Source organism: Naegleria lovaniensis (genome assembly GCF_003324165.1).
Source record: "Naegleria lovaniensis strain ATCC 30569 chromosome Unknown tig007, whole genome shotgun sequence".
In the NCBI taxonomy this organism is placed as follows: domain Eukaryota; phylum Heterolobosea; class Eutetramitea; order Acrasida; family Naegleriidae; genus Naegleria; species Naegleria lovaniensis.
This window is the reverse complement of record NW_025407829.1, coordinates 153,461-175,091: the sequence shown is the minus strand read 5'-3', so window position 1 is coordinate 175,091 and position 21,631 is coordinate 153,461. Positions and strand designations below refer to the sequence as shown.

At 37.0% G+C, this 21,631-nt stretch overlaps 9 protein-coding genes across 9 annotated transcripts; 3 read left to right on the top strand and 6 right to left on the bottom strand.

The window, feature by feature from the left end:
- Positions 1-15: 15 nt before the first annotated feature.
- On the bottom strand, positions 16-675 carry C9374_013910 (uncharacterized protein; the record flags this gene model as incomplete). Its single annotated transcript, XM_044689839.1, has 1 exon — positions 16-675. The coding sequence occupies one exon, from the start codon at positions 673-675 to the stop codon at positions 16-18; it is 660 nt and encodes a 219-aa protein (XP_044553342.1).
- Positions 676-839: 164 nt separating this feature from the next.
- On the bottom strand, positions 840-1,268 carry C9374_013909 (uncharacterized protein; the record flags this gene model as incomplete). The annotated part of the gene is made up of 1 exon (XM_044689838.1): positions 840-1,268. The coding sequence occupies one exon, from the start codon at positions 1,266-1,268 to the stop codon at positions 840-842; it is 429 nt and encodes a 142-aa protein (XP_044553341.1).
- A 131-nt stretch (positions 1,269-1,399) lies between these two features.
- Positions 1,400-2,269, bottom strand: C9374_013908 (uncharacterized protein; the record flags this gene model as incomplete). The annotated part of the gene is made up of 1 exon (XM_044689837.1): positions 1,400-2,269. The coding sequence occupies one exon, from the start codon at positions 2,267-2,269 to the stop codon at positions 1,400-1,402; it is 870 nt and encodes a 289-aa protein (XP_044553340.1).
- Positions 2,270-2,848: 579 nt separating this feature from the next.
- Positions 2,849-4,480, bottom strand: C9374_013907 (uncharacterized protein; the record flags this gene model as incomplete). The annotated part of the gene is made up of 5 exons (XM_044689835.1): positions 2,849-3,356; positions 3,450-3,565; positions 3,624-3,729; positions 3,784-4,015; positions 4,123-4,480. 5 exons carry the CDS (start codon positions 4,478-4,480, stop codon positions 2,849-2,851), a joined length of 1,320 nt encoding a protein of 439 aa, XP_044553339.1.
- Positions 4,481-5,401: 921 nt separating this feature from the next.
- Positions 5,402-6,450, top strand: C9374_013906 (uncharacterized protein; the record flags this gene model as incomplete). The annotated part of the gene is made up of 3 exons (XM_044689834.1): positions 5,402-5,564; positions 5,682-5,935; positions 5,977-6,450. The coding sequence occupies 3 exons, from the start codon at positions 5,402-5,404 to the stop codon at positions 6,448-6,450; spliced, it is 891 nt and encodes a 296-aa protein (XP_044553338.1).
- A 1,346-nt stretch (positions 6,451-7,796) lies between these two features.
- Positions 7,797-10,006, top strand: C9374_013905 (uncharacterized protein; the record flags this gene model as incomplete). The annotated part of the gene is made up of 3 exons (XM_044689833.1): positions 7,797-8,664; positions 8,792-9,370; positions 9,444-10,006. 3 exons carry the CDS (start codon positions 7,797-7,799, stop codon positions 10,004-10,006), a joined length of 2,010 nt encoding a protein of 669 aa, XP_044553337.1.
- A 95-nt stretch (positions 10,007-10,101) lies between these two features.
- C9374_013904 (uncharacterized protein) lies at positions 10,102-12,147 on the bottom strand (the record flags this gene model as incomplete). The annotated part of the gene is made up of 1 exon (XM_044689832.1): positions 10,102-12,147. The coding sequence occupies one exon, from the start codon at positions 12,145-12,147 to the stop codon at positions 10,102-10,104; it is 2,046 nt and encodes a 681-aa protein (XP_044553336.1).
- A 359-nt stretch (positions 12,148-12,506) lies between these two features.
- C9374_013903 (uncharacterized protein) lies at positions 12,507-16,694 on the top strand (the record flags this gene model as incomplete). Its single annotated transcript, XM_044689831.1, has 3 exons — positions 12,507-12,629; positions 12,808-13,147; positions 13,204-16,694. The coding sequence occupies 3 exons, from the start codon at positions 12,507-12,509 to the stop codon at positions 16,692-16,694; spliced, it is 3,954 nt and encodes a 1,317-aa protein (XP_044553335.1).
- A 2,176-nt stretch (positions 16,695-18,870) lies between these two features.
- C9374_013902 (uncharacterized protein) lies at positions 18,871-21,517 on the bottom strand (the record flags this gene model as incomplete). Its single annotated transcript, XM_044689830.1, has 2 exons — positions 18,871-19,997; positions 20,041-21,517. 2 exons carry the CDS (start codon positions 21,515-21,517, stop codon positions 18,871-18,873), a joined length of 2,604 nt encoding a protein of 867 aa, XP_044553334.1.
- Positions 21,518-21,631: the final 114 nt, after the last annotated feature.

Sequence of the window (21,631 nt, the reverse complement as noted above, 5' to 3'; positions counted from 1 at the left end):
CTTTGCCCAATCTCATTAAATGCCGTTCGTTCCTAACAAGGCATAGTCCAGCAACAATGCAGTACTCACTGGATCTTTTCGTAGTCGAATAATTTCAATGTCTGGATGGTAAAGAGTGACACGCGAAAGCGACTTTGATTTTCGACATCCAAACAACACTCTCTTCTTTTTGCTTTTTAACATTTGCAAAGCTTCACGGTATTTGGAAGCATGATCCTCATCAGGAATTGTAAACACACAAAATACCACTGTATCACAATTCTCTAGAATTTCAGAGGTCACAAACTCGTCCTTGTATGCCGTGGATTTCTTTGGAATCAAATAATGACGATCCTGTAATAATGGATAATGCTTTCTGAAAAATATTGTGAATTTCTGCTGCTCTAATTTGGAATAATAGACCACAATAATTCGTTGTGTATCCACACGACCTCGTCTCAATACGTCTTCGGTTAAAACAAACTTGGAAAAGAACTTTTTTCTTGCTGCTTGAATATCTAAAATCGAGTCATGATCTTGGACCTGTAGAGATGAAAATCCACAGGCTTCCCCTTTCTGACAAACATATTGCCTGTATTTAAAATTGTTTTGAACTAATACTTGGCAAAGATTTGCCCTTTTTTCAATAATTTCCACAATATGACCATTAATAAGTGTTTTAGCCACATGTTCCATGTTGCAGTATTTGCAATAATCAACGAAACATCGTATAACTCGGCTTGCTCTGTATCTGTTGATGATCTACGCTTTCAAGTACTGGGTTTTCTTTTGCTAATGCCAAAAATTTAATATCATATCGTGAACTCCAAACAAAGAACGAAATGGTTCTAGTTCCATTTTCAATAATAATTCGCTTGGATTTCCTTTCTCCTGATGATTGTTTGAAAATTCAGGATACCGTAATGCAAATCAGAATCTGACCATTCGCTCACATCCTCCACACGAATATTTTTCTTTAATTGTTGTAAGGCTTCATAGTGTTCTGGATGAAGATGACTCACAAATTCAGTCCAATCAAATAAATATTTCATCCGATCGGAATGGGTGGGATTCAAAAAGTTATTCAATCCGTTATGAATGGCATCGTTATAATAATTTCTATAAAATGTTTCATGATTGGTGAGATGATACCATTGCTTACAAACGAGTGAATAATGAAATTGTATGATCGGAAGCAATGAATAGGAAAATATTTGATACAAGATATCATCAGGAAATACGTCTTGATGATGGTATGTCGGCTTCCGAGTGTCTTCTTCTTGTTGCATTTTTCAACTTTGATTTTTTCCATCTATTGAAATTCTGTTGAATTACAAAATTATTGAACTCGTTCTTTGTTTTTGAAAAAAGTATGTTGTTGAAGGTATGAATATACATATTTATAATCATTTGTAATTATTTACAAAAGTTTATCCTGTTGTGTCACATAACGACGAGCTGTTTCAAACTCCATCCACAAACTTGCAGCATTATTCTTTAACACTTCCAAGAATGAATCATCTAACTGAATCACTTGTATGAATTTTCTCATTCTTTCCTCAGAGTTAAAGAATGATGGTTCTGCTTCGTTTGGATTTTCACGCCAATATTCTTGGAGAGTGGATTTGATTTGAGAAGTCAATTTTCTTGTTCTCTTTGGACGTGTTGGTTCTTGTTTGATTGGAAGAGCATTCATTGGACCAGAGGACTCTGCTAAACATGGAACTTGGTTGGTTTCCATTGGTTGCTGTGGTTGACAAGGAGGCATTACAGTAGGTACCAAACTTGGAGGAGAATGGATCTTGACTAGTTGTTCCTCAACCCATGTCTTTTCTAAATGTTCTGAAAGCAAAACAATCGACAAATCCATATAGAGCCGAGTCAAATCTTGGATACATTGAGCATTCCCACTCTTACTCATCTTGTCCAAACAACGTTGTCTATTGATGCAGAATTGAGTTTTCAAATTGATCCACAAAAAGATATAATCTTTGCACAAAGCATCTTGAAGAGAAATCTTTTTCTGACAATGACGAGCAAGGATGAGCAAATAATTGAAATCATTGACCAGTTGTTCTTCTGATTTCTTTAGGAGTAAACGAGTAGATCTTTGAAAGTGACCGACCAATGAGAGGACGGTCGAGAATGGAGACTCTTTCATGTGTTCATCAATCTTGTTCAAAATTGGAGAAGGATCTACGCGAGGAGGGAACGAGGAGAGTTGAGAAATAAGAGTCTTCAAAGAGGGTTTGTTCGATAATTGATCATCATCAGTAGCATGGATCATCATGTGTGGAAAAGTGGGTGAGATCATGATGGGAGACGATTGGTATGGTCTCATCATGTCATTTTGATTATTTTGAATATTTTGAATATCATTTTGTGTAGTAGTTGGAGTGGGATTAATATTTTTGTTGGGCTGTTGGGTCTTGGATTTCTAATGACAGGTCTTGGCCCGGATGGATTGGAATTGTTGGAGTTTTGACAAGTGGCAGCAGTCGATCGCTTGCTGGTTGCAACCTTTGCTCCTACATGTCGGAGAGGTTTTTCTGATGACAATGGTTGAGATTGTCTCGATGATGGATTGTTTACTCTTTGATTTTTAAGGACGGTCATGGTGTTTTGAGATTATCTTTGAATTTTGTGTTGTTTATTGTTTTTTTTTGTTGTTTTATTTTGAAAAACCAGAGTGTTGGCGCCTTTTATTTCTTTTTTTTTTACGATTTGCAAAAAATATTGTGAGCTTTAAAGTTCCTTCTTTCCGGAAAACCGTAAAAAACAAAAATGGTTATTAAGGTGTTTTAAGGGTTACAGAAATTCTTCAAACAGTTAGAAAAAAAAATGGTTATTAAGGTTCATCATCACAGCCCTATACCAAAATGGTTGCATAATCTCCATTACTTGGATTCATGGCGGTAATATAAATAGTGGTCTCATTCTTGAGAGGATAATTTCCATACTTCGAAAACATGTCGGTCACTGAATCGATAGTGGTCAATTCTTGTGGCATTTTCTTTAGATGTTTGAATGCCTTACTCAATCTCTCACTGGATAATAAAATGTTACACTGATCCTTAATTTCTTTCAAACTCTTCCACCAGTCGGCATTGGCCTGAATCATGGCATTTGCTTCTTTTAAATAATATTGTTTTGAAATTTGGGTATTATTGTGCAAATCCTGGAGTGAAATAAGATAATTGTCAGAACTGAAGGTTTCTCGTTGACGTGTAATGATTGTTCCTTCTCCCTTCTTGCAACCAGCAACGGTAATATATACAGGTGCGATCAATTTGCTATTTTTCAAAATTGCTACTGCATGTGAGTATGTTTCACAATCTTGTAAAGTTTCTCGAACAAGGAAGCTGATGGGCCAACCTCTTTTCGTTACAATGTAAGGAACGGAACGAAACATTGAATATTTTACATTGATCGAGTTCCGTAACAATCCATTTACATGTTTTCACACCTACCTTGTAATAGTTTTGATAATATTCTTTCCAAAGTGACCATCTTCTGTACTTCTAAAATTAATGGATATCGAAAATCCATTGGGTCTACATCCCGTTAATACTCCCAAATATCCTGCCTATTATTTATCAAAAAATTCAAAATGAACGAAATTCATTATTTACACGTGTACTCACCCAACTGGATGCTTTAAAAAGTGTTTTTCCATTTCTTGTGAAATTAAGTTGAACTGTGTATTCTTTCAATAAATCCATAGCCCAGTCCATAGTTCTCACATGAATACTAATATTTCAATTGTCAAAATTATTCATAGATACAGTTGGAAAAATAACTTACGGAAATCCATCACTATTCTCTTTTACAACACTCGTACAACAAGCGAACAGTTCATAACTTAATTGCATGAATGCCAATAGTCCCAATGGTAAATTCGCTTGTTGAGCAACTGCTTTCAATTCTTGTGAGTAATACACTGCTCCTGAGTTTGTAAACACGTTAAAAATCATGTTCAGGAAAGTTTTGGCAAATGTAGCACGAATACCTCCTCCAAGAACGTCATTCATTTCACCTAATTTGATGGACACAACATGATCATTGGCATTGAAACAATACAAAAAATTGACAAGTCGTGTGGCAATTAGTAATCTTCTTGCAAAATTCTTAACTCATTCTTACCTTCTAAAAATTTGATCAATGCAGGAAACTTTTCTTTATAATCATCAACTAAGTTTGTCCATCTTTCATTGGGTGGTAAATCCAAATTAATTTCATATTCAGGCACATTGGTACGACATGAAATTGTTCGAAGTGTGTTTGAAATTGATCCCTTTTCATTTCGCACAAGTTCATCTTCCTCATCGGTTGCAAAGGAATAGACATTTCCACCAAGATCGGAGATGGGTGTAATTTCATCATCCAAATCACCAATTTCAATTTCAGAACAATACAATGGAATTTCTTGTTTTCTTGAAGAAAAAGGTGTTTCCGATCGGCTCGATCCGTCAGTGGTTTGATGAAATTGTTGTTCAGACATTTTTTTGTTTTTTTAATCTTTGATCAAGAACTATGAACTTGTATGGGTGACAACAATGTGAAATTTTGACCAAACAAAAAACTGTAAATGCCCAAATCAAATTAGTAAAATGAACGTAATACAACGAAAAGTTCATGAGGCAAACGGATAACAAAAATTATGAAATGGGAAAATTCCCAAAAAGTCAAATCGATTGCTTGGTTAGAGAACTCTCTCCGTGTGATCACACTTGTAATACAACAGAAGTGTGAAGGCCAATACACACACAAACCAAATTGAAATAAATTCTAATTTCAAAGAAGAAATTTAAAATGTATTGTGCACTGAAATGTCAATACGTCAAAGAGCTCACGTGTTCTGGAATAGGTCTATCTCAGTTTTATGTGCACATGCATGGAATGGAGAATGAACACTCTTTCCATACTTTCAAAATTCTTCTTATTGAAAATTCCTCACTTTCATTGTGTGAAATTGCAATCCGAACGTTTTTGGTACAAATTCCTTGAGAGAAATTGCCTCTCGAATTTTGCAGCCCATTTTTAGACTTTTGTATTTTCGGAATTGCTTGTAAGTCGCCGAGTTTGTTGCCTTCTCGATCACACTCTTGCGAGAGTGTCTTTGAGAAAAAAAACAACAACACTAACACTCAAAAACAACAAGAGATTCTCTTCCAGAATTGAGGACCCTGTTAAAATTGTACAACACAGAAAGCAGTAATTTGAATTAAAAATCAGATTTGACTGCCTTCAAATTCGATCGTGCACGCACACACCTCTCCTTGATTATTGTCCAATTGGATACACACTTCTCATTGTGAACATTGTATTTTCGCTTAATTAGGCAATTCGTGTTAGTCAAATTGTCAACCACTGCAACATCATCATCTTCTTTGCTACTGTTCAACAACAACATCCTCTCAACATGATCAGTGCCGTTTTACTCACTGCCTTCTTCTTGGGTTCTGTTCTCTTGATTTTACGAACCATTTATTCTCAACTGTTCAACAAGTACGGAGACGTTCGAATTAAAATCAGAAAAACCACAAAGAAGCATTTCGAAAAGGCCTCAGCCACAACCAACAATAGTACCTCGTCTCTCCCTTCATGCCATCCCTGCTGAGAGCAATACAGAAACTCCAGCAATTGTGACCACTACAAAAGTCACAAATTGTCTGATCTTATCCATCAATCGAAAAATCTAGCCGATTTTTTCCAACGAGTTTCAGGAGTTTCCTTACTCGAACAATGCAAGTACGGAAGTTGTCAATATGCTGGTGTTGCCTCAGCCATTGACACGATGAAGATCTTGAAAGACAGTAAGGTCGATCCATTCGAATTTTTTGGTATTCAATCCGACTTGCTCAAGGAGCAATTGCAAAAAGAATCGGATGTGTTAAATGTATTGACCATTCAATTATCTGCCATGACTGCCAACGAAGGAGATGTTGAATTGAACGTGCTTCCTCCCTTTCCACATCTGCATTGAATTCCAAAAAGGTCTCCATCCCATTAGAAACCAATAACTTTTCAAACACTTCCTTATATTCTCCATCCACTCCCACTCGCTCTTCGTTTTATACTTTGAAATCTTCAAGTTTCTCACTACCAACAACATCATCCAAGTCACCATCGAGCAGTACTGGTTCATCAACCACTGGATTTGAATTGGTCTCTGAAAGCAATGCATTGAAATTTTCACACATTCGAACGGTCGATGATGTGTTCAAGACCATGAGAGAATCATCCTTTGATTTGTGGACAGTTTCAAGATTAGCATTCCAATCAGCATTCAATAGAGAATTAGTGAGCTTTATTTTGCCAAACAAATCTCATGTTCCATCCTCATGGTTGAAGAAGGAATTATTTACAGATTCAGCATCAAGTTTGAGAACTGGAATTGAATGTTATATTTTGGAACAAGTGGGATTGATTAAGAATATCGATGATTCATTAGAAGGATTCCAAACTTGAATGATACAATTTGTGGTAATCTTCACCTCAATATGAAACAACAACAAGAATTCTGTTAGTGACACCAAATATGCGCTCGAATGAATGATTCAATGAAATGAAAAGTATTAACATGTTGGATATGTTAACAATTTCACAAGTCAAGCTAAAATAAATCATGATTCGTTTATTACTGTTTAGGTTGATCATCATTCACCTCAGTATTGGAAGAAGGATTGTTATTTGCTTGTTCCTTCTTTTTACATGACTTTTGACAATTCTCCTTGTGTTGACATTGAGCCATACAATTTCGACAACGTGTTCCTCGACCAGCGGCAAATCCGAGAAATGTTCCTGCCGCAATTCCGCTCAGTAAGTGATTTTTACTCAATTGCATTCTCTGTTAGTTGTTGATGAAAATTAAAGTTAGATCTGTATTTGTTTTTTTTTGATTGGATTTAGGAATCGATTGGTTTCGATGAAGAATTTAATCCAGTTAAATAACAGTCCTCAACAAATTGTCCTAATATGCGCCTCAATTCTACAGACACAAAAATAGAATCAAAACGATAGTTGAAGGTGCTTTTTACGATTTCCTTAATGATTTGTTTTTCACACACGAAAAACTTCAATATTAAAGTTGAGGAATTTATTGTAAATACCCAATTATGAACATTTACTTGCGCCAAGAATTTATTTTTCCCGCTGTTCTACTTGTTTTTCATTGGATGAATGAGCCGTATTTTCAAGTTTGTTCTGGAGGACACAAAAAGTTTGACAAACGCCACCTGTCATTTCGACAAAAAAATCAACCACAACACTCGATTTATCCATCTGAACAACAACAACGCGTCATTGGTGATTACATTCGATTTCAAACTCACTCGGCGTATTTTAACATTTCAACAACAACAACAACACAACCATTGCCTTTCTCTTCATCGGAGAAATTTCAATCACCAATTTCCTCATACAACAACAACAACAACAACTAGTCTAAAAACATCATCTCACAAAATTCCCAAATAATTACAATCATTTTTCATCCCCTTCTCATTTCCCTCGTTATTCCAGCAACACCTTCTCACATCATCATTATCAACATTCACACATATTTTAAAAAAAAGAGTTGTTTTTCTAGGATCATGACACAACACATTCCTACTGACAGGTTCATAACGGACACACATCATCATCAGGATAATAATCATTTCATGTCCTATATTTGGTCAGAGATGATTCGATGGATTTCTTCATGTTATTCTTCGGGTTTAACCTCGACGTCGTTCAATAATTTCCACAATTTTCAACAGCCTCCCGTTCAAGATTCCATCCTGTCCACGACAATGACAACAACAACAACTAAAATGACCTTGTTTGGACCACAGACAGACTCTCTCTTACAAAATAATGTGGCTTTCAATAATGAAATTTTACGTGCAGATCAACCATTTGTCACGATTGCTTCGTGGGTCATGTGGGGACTTTTCACACTCTATACACTTGTCACGATCGTGACATACTTTTTTAGGAGAAACAAACAACCGATCAAGGCACGATCATCGTTTTTTGTTTTTATATTAATATTGGCTCACTATTTTTCATTTTCGATATTGTCACTTCGATTGGCTGTTGGAAGAGATGCTTTTCCTTGTGCACTGTATTTGAGTTTTCAATTTTATGGATTTCCATTGATTGCAATTCCTTATTTGGTGTTGTGTATTCGATTGTATTATATTTCAGAAATGAACCGATTACAAGGTGATTCATTCAAAGATCATTTAGTTTCCATGGGTGTAGATTTGCTGCTAGACAAGCCAAATGCCACGTCAGACCATAACACCACTGGTTCAGTAACTACTCCTCGAAATTTACAAACTGGACTTGTCTCTTCTTTGAATGAATTAGATAAGAAGAATTCTGATCTCTCTTCCTCCTCTTCATCACGTATTTCATTACGAAAAAAGAGTAGTTTGAAATCAAAAGTGAAAGAAGCATTACATTTAACCAACACGACTGACTCGACCATCACGGATCAAGAAAAGAGAAAGAAATGGTCTGAGAAGCGTAAAAAACGTTTAAGACAATTGAGAAAGTTGGCACGTGACGACTTTATTGCCAAAATTTTCCTATTCACATTTTTATTGAATAGTATTATTTTCTTGGCTTATTGTGGAGTGTTTTTGAACCGATTGACAGGTGCTGAAACTTGGAATGTTGGATGTGCAGCTACAGGTATGTTTGAATGAGTTATTATTTCTTTTAAAATTTATTTTTGAAATTCACACACATGGTTTCATTTCGTTTCACACCAACAAAATGTGTGAAATTTATATTTTGAATTGGAATTTTATAACCATAGTTGCTGTCTATGTGGGATCTTTTGCACTCATTCTATTTTATGGAATTTTCATTCTCATCTTCTTCTATCGAGTCATGAGATATGCCAAAGAATCATTTGGTATTAAGGCAGAATTAATCACCATTGTAGTGGTTTGGGCTTTCTTCCTTTTATGTTTTGTCTTGTTGAGTGTCATTCCACAATATCAAGAAGGTCCTGAATACTCTTTTGCTGCAGCTTGGCTCATTAACATTCCATTGTTGATTACAAACTTTATTAGTGTTTGGATTCCACTCATTAGAAGTTTCTTTTGGAAGAATTCGGATGGAAAAAATCATTCGAAATCTTCAGGAACGATTACAGCATCTAAAACTGGAGACAATTCAATGGTAAATCCTTCTAAATTGAAGCATGAAAATAGTATGATTATGGAGCTGTCAAGTGGATCTTCAGCATTGGATCACAATAGAATTTTGAGTATTCTATATCGTGAAGCTGGAATTGTGAACGGAAAGGACAGTGACTCTCAGAATATTATTGACTTGCGTATTATTTTGTTTGTCATGTTTCATGATGAAGTTTGTCAAAAATACTTTAAGGGTAAGTGTGTGAAATTTATTAAGATTATTCACCTTTTTTTTGTGTAATATTAATGTTACATGACACATAATAGAATGGTGTGAATTAGAATTTTCTGCTGAAAACTTTCTATTTCTTTATTTTGCTGAGAAAGTCTACCATCCAGTACCCTCTCACACCTTGGAAGACATTCAAAAGAAGATTGCTGTTTTGGGTAAACTGAGTGACAATTTCATTGTGAATGGAGCACCCTTTGAACTCAATCTATCGTCCAACGTGAAAAAAGAATTTGAAAAGAATTATCGATTGTTGAGCAAAACTCTTTCATATACACTATCCACCAGAGTGTTGAGAGAAACAAGCGAATCTGCACCAGCAGCAAGTAATGCATTGCGAGAAAATGGAGTAATTGTTTCAGGAGTTGGAGCAACTACCGTTACACTCAACACGGCCAAACCACGTGATTCAGTCTTTATTCAAGAATGGAACGAAAAGCATACTGAGCAATTGAAAACAATTTTGGATGAAGTGGAAATAACTTGCAATTACAATTTACAAGATACTTGGTCACGCTTTATTTTGAGCACGAATTTTGTAGAGATGGTGAAAGAATTGAAAAAGTTTGAAGATGATATGAAAAACATTAACTTGGTCTAGCACTACACGTTTCAGTAAAAAGGCCTCTTCTACATTGGACAATCAATTAAGTTTTCAACTAAGCTTGTTTAAAATTGGAATACAGTTGTGAGCCCTCACTTCTTAGACTTTTTCTTTTTAGGATCCAAGTCTTCATCTTCGTCGTTGCTACTATTGGCATGCTTTCCACCGCCTGCCGTTGCAAAATTCACCACAAACGTCTTACTATGAGGCGTCACTTCTGGTAATGTATCTGTGGCAGGATCAATAAATGTCATTTTCACATTAGGTGCATGGAAGAACGAAACACCATTGTCCATGGAGATTGAAATTGGAACTCCCTCAGCCTTTTGATACTCTGGAGTTTCACAAATAATCATGTTGTCTCTTGCTGAGTGAACTCTTCGTGCCTTCTTCTCTCCAAATTTCACAATTAGGGTTTGTAATCGAACTTTTTCTGGCATGTTATCAGTGACAATTTTGATAAGTTGTCCACCTGTAGTGACGCTGTATTTTGGTTCTACTTGAAGAAGTTTGGTAACCTTCTTCTTTTGTTCATCAATCTTCTTTGTGTTTTGCCGTTTTATGATGGCTCTCTTTGTGACAGTCTTAAAGTATGTTGTGTCAAGTTGCTCCAATACCTTTTCGTCCCTGTCGTTACACATGACCAATTTGAATCGTAGGAACAGTTTTTGGCCATTGCTGTGACTAGTATGTTTGACAACCATATTGTCAAAGGTAAAATCTTCTTCCGATTGACTTTTCAAAGCAATTTCTTGGCTTTCGAGTGATGAGATCTCCTCTTTTTCATATCGCTTATATCCCAATAAGACTGCGTTAATCATGTATTTATAGCCTGATGGTAGAGGATGAGCGTTCATTAAATCTGCAACCCTTACACGAACAACATGAGTGGTGAGCGTTTTCTTGTTATCTTTACCACCGTGCTCCTCAGGAACACCATCGTCAACATTGAATCCTCTGACGACTGACATGAGAACGCCAGAAGGTAAGCTTTCACCAACAGGGGAGGAAGGAGAAGGAGAGCTAGAATTTGCAACTCCATTTGGATCCACATACGATGCCATTCCATAATTCATGGGTATTGGAATATAGGTTGCTGCATTGTTGACATTAAAAGTCAAGTTAGCACTTGGTATTTGTTGTGGCATCATGTGAGCTGAAGGTATCTTGTTGCCAAAATTGAAAGCAGAGAGTGGATTGTGATGAGCAGCCATCATGCCTTGTTGTTGAGCATGCATCATTTGCATATGATGCTGAGCAGCCTGTTGTTGATGATGTAACTGGGCAGAGTTGTCAGCCAAATCTCCATGTTGTGGAGTTGCGTCCAAATTGACCTGATTCAGTATGGATGGTGTGAAAATACCTAAAGAAGGAGATTCCTCAGTTGAAGGTGCCTGATTATGTGCCGTTGTTGCTCCAGAAGAAGGAGGCTGAGATGGAGGATTATTGGTAAAGGCACTCAAACCAGCAACAGTGATTGGTCTTGATGCAGTTAGTGGATGGCTATTCACTCCACTATTACTTCCGTGATGGTTGGAATTCGAGTTGTTGTTGTTGTTTGGATTCAAGGAGGTTGGATGATGGTGAGATGACGATGATGGTTTACTCTGGACTGGTTGCGGTGGTGGCTGTGGTGGATTGGGAGCATCATAGATGGAGGTAAAAGCTCCAATCGAGAGAGGAGTTGGTGTAACGCCAGAATGACCTAACAATGACGATGAGCCATGATGTTCATGTTTCAGTGCGGATGGTGAAGATGAAGAGGATGATAACGAAGTAGAGGATGCGTGAGCTTCATCTGCACTCGGTGTGTTATTGCTGGGAACATCAAACAAACCACCTGGTGTGGGTGAGGTAAAAGGGAGAGCACTCGTTGTAATTGTACCCGATGAATTGAGTGGAGGTATGGAGAATACTTGAGGAGAGGATTGATTCGAGTTCAAGGCTCCTATTCCATTGCTACTTCCACCCGAGCTGTGATGACTTGATGAGAGAGGTCCACCTGGTGTCGGGGAGACATTGGACCAGAAACCTAAAGCAGAGGGTGTTGTATCATCAAAAAACGCATGATTGTTGTGGGTAATGGAAGAGGGATTCGGTGATGGTGAGCTTGGTGTGGTTGTGATGGAAGAGGACATGGAAAACCGTTACAAAATGAAGTGTGAACAAGCTAGGAATGTAGAGTTCAGTGTGCACTCTTTGATTTTTTTTGATGGAGTTCAGAGTGACACGCTGGAAGCTTCATAGAGATCACTGAGTACTCAAACAAGAGGAAATGTCTTTAATTGTGTTGGAAAGCCTAATATCACTGATATTGGCTTCATCATGTTTTGAAACCGAGAACATTGTTTCGGTCCGAAATGAAGCCTTGTTGCCGTGAAACGCCTTCCAGAAAAATCAAGAAACAAAAAATTTGAGAAACTCTTAGCCTTTTGTTTTTGTTGGATCTCTCATTGGCTGCATTAAACCCTATCAATCATTTAAAAGCAATTTCGAAATGTCTTCATTAGATTGGCTGAGTGTAAGCGGTATTCGTTCTTTTGATCATACCGGAGAACCGCAAATTATTAAATTCTTTAAACCATTGACAATCATTTTGGGAGCAAACGGATCAGGAAAAGTAAGTTAAAGGATATTATAATGTTGGATGGTATTGATTCTTCTCGTTCCGATCCTTATTACTACTTTATTGCTGAAATAATAATTATTCTAATAATTTGGATAATTATTTTATGATGATATTACCCTTGGCATGAATATTGCCCTCTTGATTTATTTACAAAATTTATTATCCTCAGACGACACTCATTGAATGTTTGAAATGCGCTACCACTGGTGAACTCCCTCCGAATTGTGATAGAGGCAAATCATTCGTTCATGACCCAAAAGTATCAGGAGACACAGAAGTGAAAGGTCAAATTAGATTGCAATTCAAAGCAGCGAATAAGAAGAAATATATTACAGTGCGTAGCTTTCAAGTGACGCAAAAAAAGAAAACTACACAATTTAAACAATTGGAATCTGTTCTCTCTACAAAGGGAGAAGACGGGGAAACCAAAAGCAGTAGCTACAAATGCACAGATATGGACAAATTAATTCCTGAACTAATGGGCGTGAGCAAAGCAATATTGGAGAATGGTATGTTTAATTATTATGAACCTTAACTGGTTTTACAATGAAATAATACACAATAGTTATCTTTTGTCACCAAGAGGACGTAAATTGGCCACTCAGTGAAAGTACTGTACTAAAGAAAAAACTTGATGATATCTTTTCTAGCACTAGATATTCTAAGGCTTTAGAAGCTATCAAAAAAACCAAGAAAGACATAACACAACAATTAGCAGAGCATGAAAAAGATTTGGCTGTTTCAGAAACTGAACGAAATCAAAGCGTTAAATTGCGCAAGGAAGCAGAAAATGAAGTAATCAAGCTTCAAAAGTTGAAAGAAAAGATTGAGGACTTGGATGAAAAGTTGAATCAAGTAAATTCAGAGATTGAGAAATACGAAGGAGTTATTCAAAAGGTTAATGCTCTTAAACAAAAGCTTACATCTGCAGACACTAAAAAGAAAATGATGGAAAAGGATGTTGAAGAAATGTATCAAAACTTACAGCAAGAATTCACTGAAACGGACGAAGAAGTGAAAAAGTTTGAAGAAAACTTCTCCAAGCAACTCGAACAATTGAAACAAAGTCAAAAGCAGACTGAGAATGATCTTGCAAAGAATGAAACAACCAAAAAGACCCTCAATAACCAAATGAATACTCTTAAAGAAAGTATGGGAATGTTGAAGTCCCAAAAGGAAGCTCATGAAGGCCGTATTCATGATATGAGCACTGATATTATGGTCTTCTCACAAAGATATCACATACCAGGATATGAGCATCCTCCTTTTTCAGAAAGTCAGATTTTCAGTTTTCTCAGCTCACTTGAGCAGCTCTTTCAAAAAGAAAAGAAAGAACTTGAAAATAAGAGACGAGAACATAAAACTGAACAAGAGAGTCTCTTAAAAGAAACCAATTCATTCTTGCAGCAAAAAGAAAATAGCGTCTCCAGGGTGAAAACCGCTATGCAACGAAAGACCGTTTTAGAGAGCGAAGCAAAGAAACTTTCAGAGTCGATTCGACACATTTCTATCACCGAAGCTGTGGTATCTGACATGGAAAGAGAATATTCAACTTTTGAAAAACAAGTTAGAGACAAAGAGGAGAACAAGGAGATGGATACTATCAAGAAAGAAATGGAAACAAACACTAAAAATCAGAAAGATTTGACCTTGAAAATCACTAACCTTAACAAAGAACTAGCCTCGAGAGAAAAGGAAAAAGATATTTGTTTCAAAATTCAGAATTTTAGGGAGGAGCTTGTCAAGCATAATTCAAGTTTGAACGAAAAATTCTCTGAAGTCAGAACGAAATATGAAACAGCTTTGGGAGGTGTTGACAATGAAGTCACAGCTGCGAACGTTGAAGTTAAGATCAAGGGACTGATCAAGAAGGCAACTGACAAAGTTCAAACGCTTACTTCATCGTTACAAAGCTTGGAGAAATCTATGTCTGTTCAAAAATCAAAGCTAGACACTGCTAACAATCAAGCACAAAAAATCAAGAATGATATTGAAAACAAGCAACAACATGTGGCTGCAGTCCTCCCAGCAGGAAAGACTTGGGATGAGGCAATGAAACAAGCAGAAACGGAGGTGAACGATCTAAGAAATCGAGCAAGCATTGATGAAGCATTAAAGCTTTGCTATGAAAAATTTATTCTCCATGCAAGCAGTCACAAAGAGTGCTTGGTTTGCGAGAGGCGATTTCATACCGAAGAAGAGTGCTCCAGTTTTGAATCTCTACTACAAAGAAAAATGGAACAAACACCTAAGCTATTGAAAAAGACGAAAGAAAGACTTGAATCAGCTAGCTCTGTATTGGAAAAGCTTCGAGAAATCAAACCTGTTGTTGCAGATATCGAACGATTGAAAACCTCTGACCTTCCTCAATTCGAGATGGAAGCTTCTAACATTAAGCAAGAAATTACAAACCTCAATGAAACGATTGAAAAGCTGACAGAAGAAATTAACCAAGCTAAGAATGACGAAAAGAAGGCAATAGAGCTTTTAAATGGATGCGGAGAATTGAAAGTTTTGCAAAATAGCATCAAAATCACGCAACAGCGTATCACTGAACAAGAGACTGCTCTCAAAAACCTTGGTCTTCCACAAGATCTTGTACCATATGAACAAGTGAAACAACAGTTAGAAGATGCCCAAAGCTCACGAGAAAAGCTTACCCATAGACATTCCCAGTTACAACAGGAGCTCACAAATTGTCAGAATGAGCTTTCCAAAATGAAAGACAAGTTGCGAGAAAAACTCACCAGCTTGCAAAAGGCTCAATACGACTTGAAAGAGTTGAAGCGGCTTCAGGATTCTCTTAATGAAAAGCAATCAGAAATCAACCAAAAAGGTCAAGAAATTGAAAAAATTAACCTCGAAATACCTACTCTTGAAGAGAAATATCAATCATACAATAAGATGTTAAACGAGATGAAGGAAAAGCATGGAAAGGAAGAATTCATGCTTGAGGGCTCAATCACAGACTATCAGCAAGACATTTCCAAACTTAATGTTTCCGTGCAAGAACTCAAGAAATACAAGGAGAAGGGTATTGAAGAAAATTTGCAAAATGTTGAATCTAAAATTACCAAGTTGGTGATTCAGATTGACGAGAATCAAAAGGAAAATGACAGGTTGTCTGAGCTTCTTAAAAAGTACAACAAAGGTCTTGAGAAGCAAAATGTCATTAAGCAAAACATTGAAGACAATTTGAAATACAGACAAAAGAAAAGGGAGCTGACAAATATTATTACCGAATGTGAAACGTTGACCAAACAAATCGAAAACATTACAGGTAGCGATGCATCATTGGACTCATATGAAGACATCAAACAATTGAAAGAAAAGCAAACTAAATATTCTAATGAAAAATCTCAAATATCAGGAATGAGAAGCACAATGAAAGGAAGAGTTAAGGACATTCAAGAACAACTCAATTCTGATCAGTATAAGGATATTGAAAACAAGTACAAGTCTTTACTCATCAAGGTTGTTACAACAAAGCATGCTGTAGAAGATTTAGACAAGTACATGAAGGCACTCGAAAAGGCTCTCACAAAATACCACAGCATGAAGATGGCAGAGATTAATGAGATTATTAAGGAACTTTGGCAAAAAACATATCGAGGAAACGACATTGACACCATCAGCATTAAGTGTGACACTGAAACAGAGTCTGCCAGAAAAACATATAACTATCGTGTGGTCATGGTCAAAGGCGATGTAGAATTGCCAATGAGAGGTCGTTCTAGTGCTGGTCAAAAAGTTCTTGCTTGCCTTATTATTCGTCTTGCACTAGCTGAGGCATTTAGTATTGATTGTGGAATATTGGCTCTAGATGAACCTACAAATGCCCTAGATATTGACAACGCCAACAGTTTAGCCGAGTCACTCCGATTCTTGATTGAAGACAGAAGAAAACTCTCCAACTTTCAATTAATTGTCATCACTCACGACGAGGAATTTGTAAGAAAATTGGGTAGAAGTGAGTTGGCAGAACACTATTACAGAATTTCGAAAGATCCTAGAACAGGCAGTTCCATGATCGAGCAGCAAAAAATTGTTGATTAGAGGCTGCATTTAATAAATGCTCAAACGTTTGTTGATTTGGTGCTGGTTCTTCTCCAAGTCGAAAGGCTGCGACATTGCTTTGGTGCAAAAAGCCACTAGACGAACCAGCTGGAAGTTTTAACGTAACAAAGATCATTGGATGATTTTATGATGGTTTCTATCCATCAAAACCTGCCAACGCAAATTATTATTTCGTACATGAAGGAAACACGAAATCACTATCGGTGAGTCCACACGTTGAACTGGCATTACAAGTGCCATGGTGACTACTTCAAATTGGAGGACTGAACCATCTTCCTCGTCACAATCACATGATCGACCATCTCTCTCCCAAACAGTTATTACACACTTTCAAACTACGATCCAACGATAACCAGGGGTTGTGACATGAATTGCATGGTAAATCCCTTTATTTATAAAGGTATAGAATGGTACATAGGGGTGAAAAGGGTTGAAATGGAGTAGATGACGAGATTGTTAACATCGATCAATATCCTCTGCTCATGGGAGAACAAGAACCCATGAGAAGAGGCAACCCTTAATGAGAAATGTTATCGGCAAGGTGAGTAAAAGACAACTAAAGAACAGTTTCAAGTTTTAACAAGAGCTTACCGTGGTTCAAGGTAGACTGAAGTGAATCAAGACCTAAGGTGCTGGATCAGAGGTTGGCTTTTACGCAACTGATTCCTGGAGAATCCGACATGAGTCCACTGATCCAAAAGATAGATAGATTATGTCTTCTAACAGGATTTAACGCCTACGGACCAGATTAAGGTAACATTGTGTCGAATACCTATGACCACCAGACAAGTTGTCTTAACAAGTTCACTACTGGGACCTGCTTGCTCCAGGCAAAGTGTGTCAAGGTTGGATTTAGAGATGATTCTTAACAACTTCACAATTGGTGTGAAGTAAGAAGGAGTTGTTCACGAATTTCGTGAATGAGGTGTGAAGAAAAAATAAGGAATGACAAGGAGAGGAAACATCATCAGGTGGGATGGGAGGGTGTTTGGTTGATGGACATGGTTGACTACACGCTCTGTTGTTGAGGTAATTTTTCTTGCGATATTTCCCTCTAAAAATTACAATAACAGTAATTTTGTAACAGAATCTATTATCATATAAACACGTGCCTTAAGGTACCCCTTCCACGCCTGAGCCAACAATTTGAGAGATAAGAAATGCGTTTCTAATTCACATTCCAATAGAATCATCAAATCCTAATTAATAATATTCGTGGTGACCGCAAATGTTTTTGGTGTAAAAATGCTACATCATTCAGTTATCGAACCTTCGACTTTCTTGTTTTCAACCACCTCGTTCACATAGTGCGCCTGTTGAACTATGGTTTTGATGCCACCAACAAAAGTTTCGTGATTTCGCTCAGAGAGTCGAACCTGCGACCTTGCATTCCATTCTCTTGCTGTTCACAGATCTGCTCCTGGTACGAGTGCGTTGTTAATTAGAAGGTAAATTAGAAAGTTATTTCTCTCAAGTAAAAATCAAAATTTATCGAATAGATATCACAAATTCGTGTAAAGAGACACAAGAAGGTCCTTAGAGATAACTTTTCTTTTCTGGCCTTTTGATTGGCTTGATCAGAATTTGTTGCTCGTTCCCTCACAAAATACGTCTTGTCCGGCTTAACAATACACTCATTTACCTCTAAAGACAAAAAAGGTAATTTCTTTCAGTGATGTTTTTGGAGAAGTAAATAGCTGTTTAATACGACCTTCAATAGATTCTTATTGATTTAACGTTTTTTTTCAATATTCTTAATATTTCATTCCATCTTCAGCAATTAATTGTTTTTTTCGAAGTTTCACCGAAAACAAGTAAAACAAATTCCAACATGAGAAAAACACCAATTTCCACACCATGCACAAATGAAACATCAATTTATACATGCTATTGATTTACTGGAATTTTCGTGATTTGCAACGTTTTATTTGTTTTACACGTTTTGTAAGCTGTTTGACATTCTATTCCATCGTCCCAACTAAGCAAAGCAATGAGAGACGAAGCTCGAGCAAATGACCGGTAACAACACTTGGTAGTGAGATGAATTTCAACATTACCATAAGGAACCATAGCTCAGCGGCAGAGCATTGGATTTATTCGTTTTACACGTTTTTTGAATGGTGAGCGATTGATGGATCTGTTTACTGATGAATGTTTAATGATTTAGCTCATTAATAAATGATGGTATTACTTCGCTTAACGCTTCCGAGTGTTTCACAACCTGCATCCCACCTTTGTTGGAAAGCAAAAAAACATCCTTCTCGCCAATAGCATAATACACTCCTTGTGTTGTGACAAGAAATCTGCCAACAACATGGTCATCAGCCTTCATGACACTTTTGAGCTTAAACATTTTGGATTCTTTATCTCCTTCTCTTGTGGTATGAGATCGAGTGTAAATATTCTGTTCTGCCTTAATTGATTTCTTGGGAAAGTAATCGTCAACCCATTTACGAAGACCTGACCCATAAAGGTACATATGGTAACATGGGTAAACCGCCTCCGTATCTAATAAAATTTTACCAGTTGACATTCCATTGGCCACGCAACCAAACTGGAGAATCTTTACTGGATCAACCTTCTTCTGCGTGAACAAGAATCTATTTCCATCTTTAGACCCATCTCCATAAATTTCTCCTTTTGCAAAACCCAATAACAACCTTGATCTCGAAAAATACAGTTTGGAAGGAACACATTTCTCTCCGTTTTTCAACAAACCAACCTTCCTCAAGAATGAAAGAAATTCAGCCCCTGGGAAATGGACTGTGTAAAACGACGTATAGTATCCATTAGATCTCAAAATAGTGTCTATCTTGTTCCTTGTTTCTTCATCTGACTCCTTAGAAGATACACCTACGTAATGTCTTCCATTTGAAATATGTTGCCTTGCCTTACCTTGATTTACAAAATTACAGGATGGATCTACAAAACCTTGCCCATTAAGAAAAAAATCTCCTTCGCAAAATCTAATGTTCGGTTTCAACTTTGATTCATCTTCATTAAAATCATCAAATAGGAGTATATTCGCCCTACTTTCCTCCTCTTCGCCATCCTTAATAATTTTGGCATACCATTGCTTAAAGTACGGCATGCTTTGAGGGGAACACATTTCAAACTGAGATATCAACCATCTGACCAACATTAATTCATTTCCGGAGAGACAAATGGATGCAGAATCTTTGCTCCCGTCTGTTAACCATAGTCCCAGAATAACACCACCAATTTCCAAAATTTTATCCTTTGAAAGGTTTGTGAATGAGAAATAATCCATCAACATCTGCTCTGTAATAGTGTGAGCTAAAATTATGTTCAACAAATAACCTACCAAAATGTTCATCTGGCTCGCAATATTCCCAGCACAAGGTGGCTCTTTTAATGGAGCTGGACTGGCCAACGCTTTGCGACTTTAAGATTCTCAAATCGGAACCTTTTTGGATGTTTGTTTCAAACCTATCTCCCCATATTTTCCTTGCTCTTTCCTCTGAAACCTGCATTAATGAAGGGCGAGAAGGGTTAAAAATGTTGACATATCCATTCCATTTCTTTAAAACCCTATGTTCCAGTAATAGACGAGATGAGCGGTGCACCTCACTATCTGCACCAAAGCAGTCCAAACTTCCATTATTAATTTTCAAAACATCTTCCTTTTGGCAGATCACTTCCTCTACTTGAAAAGGAGCAAATCTTGACACGACTTGATTGTTGCTTAACACCTCAACAGTCAGTAAGTCCACTGTTTCAGTCAGGTATTGAACTTCCAAGCTATCTACATTTCCATAACCAGTCCGAACGAAGAATGACGTAGAGCGAGACACAATTGTTTCTTCCTTAATTTCAATTTTTTCCAACATGCTCATCTTTATCTTCTCTAGTAGAGTCGAATCCTCAATATAACCAAGTTTTTTGACCTCGTTCTCAAAGGACTGTGCATGAGAAATTTTGCAATATATCAATTTGGGAAACTTCATGAGCAAATGGCCTTTAGCTAAGAGATCCCTGTTAATATTTTTGCTTAACGAGGAGGATAATTTACCATCGAGCAATCCAATCATTAAGCATCTCAAGTTGTTCAGCATTGGACTGGTGTTAGAGTTTGTGGCAGGAGGAAACCACTCCATATTTTCTCCTTTTAACATTTTGCATGCTTCTACTGGGATATTCTGAATAATATCATCAACTACTTGGTTATCGGCCATAACCATTGCATCTTTTATCATCTTTTGGATTGCTGAAGACGATGAAATCAAGAGCAATGAGCCTTTCTCAGTTTCCGGTGTAATATTAAGCTTCTTAACTTTGGTGGAGTACTTGTTTTGAAGGGCAGACATGGCTACGAAAGGTGCTCCCTCCTTGTTGAAATGCTGTTCTACGGCAGTCCAACTTGGTTTATTGTTGGCTAGCTTGCATCCTTCAACAACGTTAAAAAGCCTAATCTCTTCTGTTGGATTCCATTTGAACCTTTCTGTTTTCATTCGACCGGAGGAGCTGCTTGAAGGATCTCTTGAACGAGCCTTGCTTTCAGATTTTGCAACGCTGTTCTTGGAAGTTTTCTCTTGGAAAGTCAAGGAAGTCAGCGCTGAGGCGGATGACTCTTTCGTTTCTGAAGATGAGCAACCTACAACGGAAGGATCTGAGCGGAATTGGAGAGTTAAAGGTACCTTGTCCCTCAGTTCTTTTGCTGTCAAAGAAGAGGAAGAGACTTTTCTAAATTTCGAAGTTTGAAGTTGATCATCATCAAATGAAACAATTTCTGCAACATCGTCATCACTGACATGTATCTTGATTTCATCTTCCTCTTTCATTCTTTTCTGGTTATTGATGTTGTTATTCTTTCGGACCATGACGTTAGATATTCCAAGTAATGAATATATGTGATGATGTTTTTTTAATTATTTAATTCTGTATTCCATGCTTCG